The 11736-nt window shown below is 45.6% G+C and overlaps 5 protein-coding genes and 10 non-coding genes across 17 annotated transcripts; 14 read left to right on the top strand and 1 right to left on the bottom strand.

Annotated features, from left to right (window-relative positions):
• Window positions 1-158: 158 nt before the first annotated feature.
• On the top strand, window positions 159-4439 carry LOC108159010 (40S ribosomal protein S5a). The gene is made up of 5 exons (XM_017291888.2): window positions 159-259; window positions 767-1169; window positions 2134-2250; window positions 2512-2610; window positions 4226-4439. Exons 2-5 carry the CDS (start codon window positions 768-770, stop codon window positions 4292-4294), a joined length of 687 nt encoding a protein of 228 aa, XP_017147377.1. The 5' UTR covers window positions 159-259; window position 767; the 3' UTR covers window positions 4295-4439.
• LOC117186067 lies at window positions 497-652 on the top strand. Its single transcript, XR_004471246.1, has one exon. It is a non-coding gene; the product is annotated as a small nucleolar RNA psi18S-1854 (small nucleolar RNA).
• Window positions 1736-1892, top strand: LOC117186066. The gene has a single exon (XR_004471245.1). It is a non-coding gene; the product is annotated as a small nucleolar RNA psi18S-1854 (small nucleolar RNA).
• LOC117186055 lies at window positions 2289-2432 on the top strand. The gene has a single exon (XR_004471234.1). It is a non-coding gene; the product is annotated as a small nucleolar RNA psi28S-2876 (small nucleolar RNA).
• Window positions 2824-2965, top strand: LOC117186057. Its single transcript, XR_004471236.1, has one exon. It is a non-coding gene; the product is annotated as a small nucleolar RNA psi28S-1192 (small nucleolar RNA).
• Window positions 3017-3158, top strand: LOC117186060. The gene has a single exon (XR_004471239.1). It is a non-coding gene; the product is annotated as a small nucleolar RNA psi28S-1192 (small nucleolar RNA).
• On the top strand, window positions 3210-3351 carry LOC117186059. Its single transcript, XR_004471238.1, has one exon. It is a non-coding gene; the product is annotated as a small nucleolar RNA psi28S-1192 (small nucleolar RNA).
• Window positions 3403-3544, top strand: LOC117186058. Its single transcript, XR_004471237.1, has one exon. It is a non-coding gene; the product is annotated as a small nucleolar RNA psi28S-1192 (small nucleolar RNA).
• On the top strand, window positions 3596-3737 carry LOC117186061. The gene has a single exon (XR_004471240.1). It is a non-coding gene; the product is annotated as a small nucleolar RNA psi28S-1192 (small nucleolar RNA).
• On the top strand, window positions 3789-3930 carry LOC117186062. Its single transcript, XR_004471241.1, has one exon. It is a non-coding gene; the product is annotated as a small nucleolar RNA psi28S-1192 (small nucleolar RNA).
• On the top strand, window positions 3982-4123 carry LOC117186056. The gene has a single exon (XR_004471235.1). It is a non-coding gene; the product is annotated as a small nucleolar RNA psi28S-1192 (small nucleolar RNA).
• Window positions 4440-4838: 399 nt separating the features above from the next.
• LOC108152715 lies at window positions 4839-6309 on the top strand. 2 transcript variants are annotated; one of them, XM_033393737.1, is made up of 5 exons: window positions 4841-5115; window positions 5234-5674; window positions 5803-5870; window positions 5960-6115; window positions 6181-6309. In XM_033393737.1, exons 1-5 carry the CDS (start codon window positions 5021-5023, stop codon window positions 6288-6290), a joined length of 870 nt encoding a protein of 289 aa, XP_033249628.1. In that variant the 5' UTR covers window positions 4841-5020; the 3' UTR covers window positions 6291-6309. The 2 variants fall into 2 exon arrangements, with proteins under 2 accessions (XP_033249630.1, XP_033249628.1); XM_033393739.1 differs by lacking the exons at window positions 5803-5870; window positions 6181-6309 and having other exon boundaries at window positions 4839-5115; window positions 5960-6097.
• On the top strand, window positions 6248-9759 carry LOC108164561. The gene is made up of 5 exons (XM_033393681.1): window positions 6248-6387; window positions 6452-7013; window positions 7075-8735; window positions 8791-9023; window positions 9112-9759. The coding sequence occupies exons 1-5, from the start codon at window positions 6269-6271 to the stop codon at window positions 9426-9428; spliced, it is 2892 nt and encodes a 963-aa protein (XP_033249572.1). The 5' UTR covers window positions 6248-6268; the 3' UTR covers window positions 9429-9759.
• On the top strand, window positions 9608-10480 carry LOC117188975. Its single transcript, XM_033393743.1, has 2 exons — window positions 9608-10010; window positions 10288-10480. Exons 1-2 carry the CDS (start codon window positions 9625-9627, stop codon window positions 10466-10468), a joined length of 567 nt encoding a protein of 188 aa, XP_033249634.1. The 5' UTR covers window positions 9608-9624; the 3' UTR covers window positions 10469-10480.
• Window positions 10365-11702, bottom strand: LOC108161573 (transcription factor TBF1-like). 2 transcript variants are annotated; one of them, XM_017295872.2, is made up of 2 exons: window positions 11590-11702; window positions 10365-11474 (listed from the first exon to the last, which is right to left on the bottom strand). In XM_017295872.2, exon 2 carries the CDS (start codon window positions 11449-11451, stop codon window positions 10990-10992), a length of 462 nt encoding a protein of 153 aa, XP_017151361.1. In that variant the 5' UTR covers window positions 11452-11474; window positions 11590-11702; the 3' UTR covers window positions 10365-10989. The 2 variants fall into 2 exon arrangements, with proteins under 2 accessions (XP_017151361.1, XP_017151354.1); XM_017295865.2 differs by having other exon boundaries at window positions 11534-11700.
• Window positions 11703-11736: the final 34 nt, after the last annotated feature.

The raw sequence follows: 11736 nt of genomic DNA, 5'->3' as shown, positions 1-11736 counted from the left end.
ACATAACAGAAAATCAAATTTTGTGCATAATAAAGCCAAAAACAATTTTATTAAGCAACAAAGGGCTAACTATCGCAAAATACGCACACAAAACATGTATCGATATTCGCTATTTTAGGCAGCCCTGCATGTGAAATACAACCATGTAGGCAATGGCGGAAATGATTTTCGCTGGCATTGCCCCACACTGCCGTAACATGTTCTTTTTCAGGCGTTTGCCTTTGCGCTGACATCGTATCTCGATTTCTTCTGTGAAAAAGTAAGAAATTTTGTTCAAAAAATCTGTGTATAAGCAGTAAATTATAACCAAAGGAACGCTAAACGTGATGGCTAACTGTGAACATAGAGGGTTTTGTGCATTATTTGTCGGACGTATGAATAAAAATGCATTGTTCGAAAAATGAGGTTAAATACGGGCGGCTTTTTGTTTGTGTGTGTGTATATGTGTGCGTCACACGTGTTGGTTTCTTTCATCTTTTTTTTTGTATTTTTTTGTTTCCTGCACGTCCTAAACTAAAACTATAGCGATGATTTTGAAGTCGCTGTGGTATTCAATTGGACCAAAGTAACATCCATGGTTAACTATTCCTCTTAAGGATATCGCCTTAAAGATATTTACCTTAATAAAGTCACAAATCAACAACAACAACAACAGCAGCAGCATCAAATGCGCGCGCGTGTGTGTGTGTGTGTGCAGTCATTGGCATTCTCAAGTAGAACTGGGCTAACATTTTGCTCTCTTATTATGATCTTCCCACACTTGCAGCATGGCCGAAGTTGCTGAAAACGTGGTGGAAACCTTCGAGGAGCCGGCGGCACCTGTGGAAGCCGAGGCGGCCGAGACCATTCTGGAAACAAATGTGGTGGCCACCACTGAGCTGCCGGAGATCAAGCTCTTCGGACGCTGGTCGTGCGACGATGTGACTGTCAACGACATCTCGCTGCAGGACTACATCTCGGTCAAGGAGAAGTTCGCTCGCTACCTTCCCCACTCGGCTGGCCGCTATGCCGCCAAGCGTTTTCGCAAGGCCCAGTGCCCCATTGTGGAGCGCCTGACCTGCTCCCTGATGATGAAGGGCCGCAACAACGGCAAGAAGCTGATGGCCTGCCGCATCGTCAAGCACTCGTTCGAGATCATTCATCTGCTGACTGGCGAGAATCCTCTGCAGGTAATTTTTCGCCATAGCCATATCTAGATCCCAGATCCCCTTCCACCGTCTCATGCTAAACTGTGTTCAGCGACTCCCCACCTGGACATGGGTAGAATGAGTACGCAGAGTAACCCACAAGTTTTAATATCCTAGTGCTTGACGATACGTATACCCTCATCTTGCTCTCTTGGAACTTAAAACTACACCTGCAACAATTTCGGATATGCCTCCAGTCCTCCTCAATGCTGGACAGTCGTAGCCCAGACTGTCCGAAGCATAAATACATTTAATGGACTTATATTAAATCAGAGTTTTAATATCCTAGTGCCTGAAGATTAGCCCCTCTTCCTGCTCTCTTGGAACTTAAAACTACACTTGTCTGAACTTGGGAGAACCACATTCAGTCCACCTCAATGCCAGCTGAAAGGAAAACCCCTTCCTAGCTGGGCATCCAATAAAAATGGACTCAAAGGAAACGGTTTTAATATCCTAGTGCTTGAAGATACATATCCCCTCTTCCCGCTCTCTTGGAACTTAAAACAACATTTGTAAGCCCCACCAAAAGATCCACAAGGATGTTATCCTCCTCTCCCGTCCTAAACTAAAACTGCAGCGATGATTCCACACGTCGTTGTGGTATTCAATAGGACCAAACCAAAGCCCATGATTTGCTATTCCTCTTAAGGGCATTGGCTTGAATATGCGAACCTTAATAAAGTTTAAAATCAACAACCATATGGAACCTTTTGTCAGTCCACCTCAATGCCAGCTGAAGGAAAGCCCCTTCCCAGCTGAGCATCCAATAAAAATGGACTAATATTGAAGGAAAATGTTTTAATATCCTAGTGCCTGAAGATAGACTCTCTTCCCGCTCTCTTGGAACTTAAAACAACATTTCCCCAACTATTTTAAATAGCGTCGTCTCGTCGCTGGTTGGAAGACCGTTTTATTAACTCTGATTTTGCTGTTGTTCCCTTTGCAGATCTTGGTGAGCGCCATCATCAACTCGGGACCACGTGAGGACTCTACCCGTATTGGACGTGCCGGTACCGTGCGTCGCCAGGCTGTGGATGTGTCGCCCCTGCGTCGCGTCAACCAGGCAAGTGGCTACTCAATTGGGTCCCGTCCTTCCTCCGTCATGCAGCCAGCAGCAATGGCTTGTGGTTCGATTGGCGACTGCTTTCTTATAATGTTTGGCCAGAACATTCTTCTATCTTATCCGTAGCGTCACAATGTGTAATATAATCCGACATTTGGCGTATGACCTGAAGAGACATCTTACATTCCACATACTCCACTTCATTGATTTGTTGTACGCCCCAAGCTGACTGGAAATGTTCTCCTTCTCTCTTTTCTATAGGCCATCTGGCTGCTGTGCACTGGAGCTCGTGAGGCTGCCTTCAGGAACATCAAGACCATCGCCGAGTGCCTGGCCGATGAGCTGATCAACGCCGCCAAGGTATGCACCACCCGACACCCGGAGATCTCGATAAATGTATATAGGGACTTGTAGAGGTCTACTCTAATGCCAGGCATTGTAACGCCAAAATGCCTGGCCTCGCTTGTAGACCAGAATATTCCACACTGCGAATAAACCCAGGAGATTGGCCATGCCCGTGGCTTCTGTCCTTATTCAAGTGTTACACTCTCTCCTCAATTGAGATATCTTCTGGATAGGTCCAATCTAATTCTGCATCATGGTTTATTTATGCAGTCTCGCTTTTGGACAAAACTAATCCACAAATCTTTTATTATCCTTGTGCTTGTGGCATTTTCCCCTGTCCAATGCACACGAGAAACGTAGAAGAACAGATATAAATATGAAAAGCAATAGGAAGATGTATTGCCATGAATATATAGTGTATATTCGGTCCAATCTAATTCTGCATCATGGTTTATTTATGTAGTCTCGCTTTTGGACAAAACTAATCCACAAATCTTTTATTATCCTTGTGCTTGTGGCATTTTCCCCTGTCCAATGCACACGAGAAACGTAGAAGAACAGATATAAATATGAAAAGCAATAGGAAGATGTATTGCCATGAATATATAGTGTATATTCGGTCCAATCTAATTCTGCATCATGGTTTATTTATGTAGTCTCGCTTTTGGACAAAACTAATCCACAAATCTTTTATTATCCTTGTGCTTGTGGCATTTTCCCCTGTCCAATGCACACGAGAAACGTAGAAGAACAGATATAAATATGAAAAGCAATAGGAAGATGTATTGCCATGAATATATAGTGTATATTCGGTCCAATCTAATTCTGCATCATGGTTTATTTATGTAGTCTCGCTTTTGGACAAAACTAATCCACAAATCTTTTATTATCCTTGTGCTTGTGGCATTTTCCCCTGTCCAATGCACACGAGAAACGTAGAAGAACAGATATAAATATGAAAAGCAATAGGAAGATGTATTGCCATGAATATATAGTGTATATTCGGTCCAATCTAATTCTGCATCATGGTTTATTTATATAGTCTCGCTTTTGGACAAAACTAATCCACAAATCTTTTATTATCCTTGTGCTTGTGGCATTTTCCCCTGGCCAATGCACACGAGAAACGTAGAAGAACAGATATAAATATGAAAAGCAATAGGAAGATGTATTGCCATGAATATATAGTGTATATTCGGTCCAATCTAATTCTGCATCATGGTTTATTTATGTAGTCTCGCTTTTGGACAAAACTAATCCACAAATCTTTTATTATCCTTGTGCTTGTGGCATTTTCCCCTGTCCAATGCACACAAAAAACGTAGAAGAACAGATATAAATATGAAAAGCAATAGGAAGATGTATTGCCATGAATATATAGTGTATATTCGGTCCAATCTAATTCTGCATCATGGTTTATTTATGTAGTCTCGCTTTTGGACAAAACTAATCCACAAATCTTTTATTATCCTTGTGCTTGTGGCATTTTCCCCTGTCCAATGCACACGAGAAACGTAGAAGAACATTAAATAAGCATCAGAATAGAGTATATTTTTTCACCTTATATCTGATGATCAGCCTCATATTGGATCCCACTGTAACCGCTTCTGGGTCTGTTTGCTCTTTCCAGGGTTCTTCCAACTCGTACGCCATCAAGAAGAAGGATGAGCTGGAGCGTGTCGCCAAGTCCAACCGTTAAGGAGAGACAGCAACCAACAACCACACAAAAAACATGCTTCTGTGTCTGTTTTTTTTTTATACAAAATGCGTGTAATGCTACACTAAATTTACAACAAGAAAATAAACATGAAAAGATCCAACCAATAAACAGTGTAAAAAACTAATTTAGTAGTGCTGAATAAATGTTAAATATGTTCGCACATTGTGAATGTTTGCGTCATAGAACAAAAGGATATTTCGCTCGACTCCACTGACTGGAATTTTGACAATGAATCAATGGTTATAAATCAATTATAACTAGATTGTATTAGAATTGAGGAATGACCGTTGCAATTGCGGAAACGAATTTCTGTTCTTAGGCCAAAGAATATAACATGCATGCATACATACATATTGGCCATGTCAGTGTGTGTAATGTGCTGTTTTAGAAGAGTTGCATGTCCAGAGCGCCTTTATTGATATATCGACAGTTTTGATATCGGTAGTCGTACATCGTAAGCAAAATTTTTATTAGATATTTGATATTTTACTGAATTAATCATTCGATGTATCGAATCTACCATCGATATAGTTGGACACTCACCGCTAACATTTCGCGCACTTGTTATCCCGCTAAAATTGCACCGTCTTTCAAAAGGGTCTTTAAATTCGCCACACATTGGCTGTTGCGTCGTTTTGTGCTGTGAAAATAAGCTGCACATATCAGAATTGCAGTTGCAAGCGAGTACTCGTGTTGCGCAGTAAAATGTTCAATGTGAATCCCATTTTCGCGGAGCCAGAAGCCAACGAGAATCTTTCGAACGTCGGAGACGACGACATTTTGCGCCAACGCTTTAGTCAGTGAGTATGCAAGAAATGTCGATGAATTATGAGACACCCCCTGTCTTGAACTAACATTCAAATTGCACTTCAATGTTATTTGACACTTGAATGTTTTATATGGCCGCACGCTGCTTAGGTTCCAAGAGCAAAAGTTAGTGGAAAAATTCTGCCGCGAGACACATTTGCTGAAAATAGTCGAAGGGACCGTTGCAGCATTCATCGAGGACTACAGACGCACACGCACACCCGAAAAACTGCTGACGCCATTGCTGCTGCGCCTCGACTTTATCTACGCTGATCTGTTGACGCATGCTCCATCGCTGTTGCCGCTCATTGTCGAAGAGCCCCTGCAGTTTGGCCTAGCCGTCAAGTATTCGGTGTACGGCCTAGTGCGGGACCAATTGAAGGTAGCCGGCCTCAAGCCAATCGACATTGGCCAGTTGCACGCACAGTGGCGCGTCGTGGGGCTGCCCTACAGTCCCAATTTGCTGTTTGATCCGGCCGCGCATTCGCTACGCCTCGGCCTGTCCCTGGTCCAGGGCATCCTTTCGGCCTATACCCCAACTGAGACACTGGTGTAAGCGAAATCGGTGACAGTCGATTCCCCCCTCCCCCCTCTCCCCCACTCCCTCTCTCTCTCTCTCTCTCTCTCTCTCTCTGTCTCTTTCCTAAGCGATATTCTCTTCTTTCTTCATCCGCGTGTAGCCTCCAATCGACTTGGTACTGCGGCAGCGGGTGCATGCGCAACGCACTGCAAACCAGCGCCACAGATGGTATGTGCATCTTACCGCTTAGCTGCACGACACACCTGCCACAACCCATGCCTCCCATAGTAATATCAACGTGCACCCCTCTCCTTTAGCGCCATTGTGCCCCAATTGCTCGCGGCCCATGAGTGAATACCAAAAATTGAGAGTAACAGAGACCTATCGCCTGCTAGCCATTCTGCCCAGCTCCTGCGTTCAGACGCCGCGCTCCGTTGACCGTATCCATCGCCCTACCATAGTACGGCTTAGAGGTGAGTTCTCCGAGTAACCATTCCTTCTCTTAACCCAACTGATACGATCCTATGCTTTGGTTTAGCATATGCCTACACCTGCGACCTGAAGTTGGGAGCCAAATACCTAATCACTGGGCATTTTTCCGGATCTACGAATTACAGCTTTGAAGCATGTCATCTAAAAAGCGCCTAGGGGCACGCCGCCAGGGTACGGCTGCTGTCCCACTCAATGAATATTTCTGCAGCGACGAGGAGCCGCAAAATACCTCGAATCCGGTCGGTTCCGTTGGGTAAGTGTGTGGTGCGCCTTTGACGATGAAAGGGTCTAGATTCCAACGAGTTTTCCCTTTACAGCACGATCACTGGATCAAACGAATTCAGTCACACCAGCATTGTTACCCCTATTCTAACCCCAACGTCTCAAGACAACGATCAAAAGCCATCAAACTCTACATCTGTGGCTGCCACTCTGCCAGCATTCGACTGGGACTCTGACGATATCGAAGGTGCTCCAAATAAAGCCGAACAGGCACCGTCGCTAACAGTCCAGACTTCTGAAAACGCATGCGAACATCCACTTTCAATTGTTGGAGCCAAGATGAGGGCTCCTCTGGCTAATGAGGATGCATATTGGCACGATCCGGCGCTACCTTTAAAGCCCGATAAGCTCGAATCGATAGCCAAATGGCTAAGCTCGCTGCCCACAAAAATACAGAGCACATGGCAGCAGCTGGAGCAGCCTGAGGCTCTTGACCAGGGCCGGGCTTTACTCGATCATCCTCTGAATGATGCCGATGCCGATGCCTTTTCACTCTCTGCTAGTGAAAACACAAACACTGGCACTGCCATACACGATTGGGGAATAGGACCACAGGCCCAGGAAGCAGAGGCCACTCAGCGTGCCAGAATGAACTTCGTAAGTGATATACTACAACCAATCTGAGGTACACACCTTATAATAAGCCTACCGATTTCAGACCCGCCGTCCCCGACGCAAGATAGGCTCCATTGCGGCAAAGGATTTGATGAAAATGGAAAATCCCATGCCGCAACCGCAACCGTTGCCATACAACTATTATTGCAGTGCTCCAGCACCTCAGGCTCCGGCTCCATCTACTTATTCGGCTCCTGGTCCGAATCCGATTATACTATCGGCTATTCCATCCTTTGCTCCTGAGGCATTGGCTTTAAATCCAGGGTTATTGCCCATAGAAGTGCTTTTGGTGCCTGAACGGATTGATATTCCAAAGAATGTTATAACATCCCAGGTAGTCTATCGCCCACAGACAGGCGAAATATTGGCACGGGAAGATCGACTGCCGCCGCAGCCCCCTGCGCCCATGGAGAACTGCCACCCGATGTTGAACCAGTCGGTTTTTCGGCTTGCCAGCCTCCCAATCACTGGGGTGGGAACGGGGACAGATCATGCTGTGGCTACTACTACACAGTTGGATGGTTTCGGACTGCCATCCTCTATATCAGGTCCCAGCCAGGAATTGCCATCCCTCAGTTCTTGGTACCACAAAGAATCAAACCCATCGTATATATTCGCGTCCCAGGAGACAGAAGTGGTGTCTTTGTGCCAAAATTCGGACATTTACCGTTGTCCCATGAGTTCTTTGTACCAAAACCAGGAACAAAATATTACTTCAATGAGCAACCTGCTGCAGCAGGATTTTATGGACAACAAACACGCGATGGACAACCTCAAAACGGACCACGATATTGGCCAGCATACACACCAAATCCTGGATACGAACAATGCCCAATCCCCCCTCGGCAATTCTACCCGTGCGCAGGGATGGGAGGAGGGATGGAACCTCAGTCAGGGGGATTTGGCCAGGGATATAATGCACAGCCGCCCGCTCCTCAATATGGACTTGGAGGACAACAACCAACAGGCAATTGGAATTGATATTGAAATTGACAAAGAAGACCCAGACACACATGGCACAGTTCACAGTGCAATCAAGTCTCTCCCAACTGCGGCTCCTCCAGGACAATCGAGTTCTTCGACAGTGGCTCGGCATCAGCTCTTTAGCCGGCGGCCAGCCAATGAAGCCCACCCAAAGCCGGACCTCAACTTTGCGCCGTCGAGCGTGAAAAAGTTGTATCAACTGATATGCTCGCAGTACTCGGACTATGCCTTTATCTATGCCCTGAGCGCCCAGCTTAGCCAGGAGTGCGTACCCATGGACTGTTACGTCTACTTGAAGATGGTCCTGCTGGCCAGCATTGCGTCCATCGAGCCGGACGAGTTGCGGTCCCCCATCTCGCTGTGCATCATTGCCACCGACAGCACCATGGCCAATCGTCTGATGTCCAGTGTGGGTCAGTTGGCGCCACGTTTCCTGGGCCCGCACGAGGGCGGTCTGCAGGCCACGCACTCGGCACTGCCCGTGCGCTACAATTGGGTGGTGGCCAGTCCCCTGCTGATGGCCCAACAGGGCGTTTACTATGTCGGTGACTGGACGCGTCTGTCCCGCGAGCATGGCGAACAGCTGGAGAAGGCTATCGAGAACGGAGCGGTGCCCGTGCCGCAGACCCAGGGCGAGCAGCCACTCGAGACCGCCATTTGGACGCACTGGCAACCGGAGAATGCCACCAATCAGACAGTGGCCTTTGCCAAACTGTGCCCGTACGCTTCCTACCACAGAATCAATAGTTCAATGATTGACGCTCTTTCTTTTTAGTATCTTTGGCCTGCCCATTTACATGGGGGAGAAGGTGAGCGACAGCCTGTGGGGTTTTCTGCTCCAGCTGCACAGCGAGGACGGCCAGAAGACGGAGCAGGATGGACTGAACGTACCTGAAGAGGATTTGCGCATGCTCCTCGGCTTGCTGCACAAGCGCAAGGTGGTCTTTGGGGATGCGGCCCAATTCTTGCTGCAAAAATACTATGTGATCTCACGCAAGCAGCGACCAAGTGAGCGGATCTATCTATCCTCTTCTAATTGATGGAGTACTACCATACCTAATATAACTGTCACCCTCTCTCTTGTTCTTTGCCACAGCTGTATTCTCTAGCAAGACGTATATTGTGCTGAAACAGTTCGCCGAGTCGTTTGCCAAGCTGGCGATGCGGTTGGAAGTCCTCGAAGCGGATGTGATCGTAGCCATTTTTCATTGCGAGCACTTTGTGCAGAAAATATTTGGTGCCCAAGAGATGCCCGCACCATCAATGGAGACATTCAGTGTGATTTCCCACATTGATCCGTACATGGATGAGTTCACACGCTGGCTGTTGAACTACCTCGATCGATATGGCGAGGAACAGCTGGGCATTCAAGTCAAGCGCCGCAGTACCGGCAGCTGGGACCAAATGGAATAACACAACACTCAGTTAACTATAAGTTTTCTATTTTTTGGTTTTTTTTGTATTTTTTTTTTGTAACTCGTAAGGCGCTCAAAGCAAACAAACAACTGCGATGTGGTCTTACGCATATTAACCAGTTGTGATTCATCACCATGTCGTTGGTGGCTCTAAGTGGTACATTACCTTATTACCTTTAGAAAAGGTACGAGAAATGAAGCCAGGCAAAAGAAATGCCATGCCACTAACCGTTTTACTTTCATACATCTATTATTCCAAATATTCAAACAAACCAAAAATGTCATCACCAAATAGGCAAAAATATAACAATAAATGTTTGGACAATCCATTCAAGTTTGGAGTTTACCTCAGTTTAGATCCCAAAAATATTTTCCAAAAATATACAAACGAAAATTTGAAAATGGAGCCAGCTGCCAGCTTCGAAAACCCACCCAAATCTCAGGCTTTGGGCCAGTTGGAGAACGGCCCGTTCTACAAGACTATCTATGACTTTTTGAGCCAGCTATCGATGGCGTCGGACCTGGGCTCGCTCATCGGCTGCGTAGTGCTCTTCCTGATCATGTGGTATATTATAATTTGGTTGTTGCGGCTGGTGCTCTCGCTGTTCTGCGCGGCCGTCATTGTGGTCCTTGTCGTGGCCATTTTTCGCTCTGAAGTCGCATCCAAAGATGTGGTAGTTATGCTACACCAGGCGACATTGGTGATTGCTAAAATGATTGCAGGCACCTTAGTCTATGCTTTGAGGAAATTTTCCAATTAATCCAGTTTACAGCATTGCAATATATGGAAAATATTTAATTAATTAATTAAATTGTGAAACATTGTGTTGTGGGGGAATGAATCTTTGTTGTCTTTGGTTGTTGCGGCTGGTGCTCTCGCTGTTCTGCGCGGCCGTCATTGTGGTCCTTGTCGTGGCCATTTTTCGCTCTGAAGTCGCATCCAAAGATGTGGTAGTTATGCTACACCAGGCGACATTGGTGATTGCTAAAATGATTGCAGGCACCTTAGTCTATGCTTTGAGGAAATTTTCCAATTAATCCAGTTTACAGCATTGCAATATATGGAAAATATTTAATTAATTAATTAAATTGTGAAACATTGTGTTGTGGGGGAATGAATCTTTGTTGTCTTTGAAGTCTTTGTCTTTGTCTCCCAAGGGATCCGTTCTGTGGTCAGCCTTCCGCATTGGTTTGCAATAATAGTCCCACAATATGATGGCTACAATACATATCATCAAAGGGATTATTTAGGGATAAATGGATCATTACCTCCGCCAGTAATTGTCGTATAGGTAAGAGAAAGTATGGAAAGATGAAAGCATTCAGCGAAACAGGAGTTAGTCAAGAATTGATTGATGTTTGCATATTAAGTAGAGGTACAATACTATTCTTTTGTTTTTTCTTGAATGGGTATAATTCCTTGTGGAATAAATACAAATTTATATATTTTATTATTGATAGTTCATCGTTGCCCGTTTGCTATTTTTACTCCCTTTTTGGTTTGTAGATTTATTATTGTTCCACCTGTTTCTGGCAGTTTTTCTTTCGAGGGGATATGTTTAGTCGTCACGTCCATGATATTTATCATTAAATGGCATATTGTAGGCAAAATGACGAAGTGTAGCCCAGTGAAACACATATACGCGATTCGGATGTACTGGGCAATGGATAATGAAATACGGCAGCCCCAGAGGATACGGACCCTGCTGCGGAAACGGAGCCTGCTGCTGCTGCTGCTCCTGCGGCTGCTCCTGCGGCTGCTCCTGCGGCTGCTCCTGCGGCTGCTCCTGCTGCTGCTCCTGCTGCTGCTCCTGCTGCTGCTCCTGCTGCTGCTCCTGCATCTCGTAATCCATTGCGCTGTCCTGTGCTCCAGCAACCGGAGCGGCAGGCAGGGACAAGGATTCATTCGAATCGTCGGGGCGGCTGCGCTTAACGCTCATCTCGTTATCCTTATCATCGGCTGGATCATTCCCGTTGCTTCGCTTTGAGCAGCTCGGCTCAGGCCCGGCTTCCATATCCATGGGTGCTGCGGTATTACTACGACCTGGAACGAAATAGACTCAGTATTTGGCTTCAAGACTTCGAAAGCGTATTTCTCGTGACCTTTTCGTGAAAATGGGAAGTTTTCTTCCTTTCGATTTGATCGATTTAATTATTACCTTTAGAATTATTTAATTAATAATTAATTTTCAATAAACCACTGAGCACACGTCCAAAAACGTCGAAGGAATATTTGTGACGGACACGAAGTTAGGAAAATTTTTCAAGCTGACTGCGCACACACATATGTGAATATGTGCAGATAT

The sequence above is a fragment of the Drosophila miranda genome, chromosome XL (genome assembly GCF_003369915.1).
Source record: "Drosophila miranda strain MSH22 chromosome XL, D.miranda_PacBio2.1, whole genome shotgun sequence".
NCBI classification, from domain to species: domain Eukaryota; kingdom Metazoa; phylum Arthropoda; class Insecta; order Diptera; family Drosophilidae; genus Drosophila; species Drosophila miranda.
This window is presented reverse-complemented; position numbering and strand designations above follow the sequence as displayed.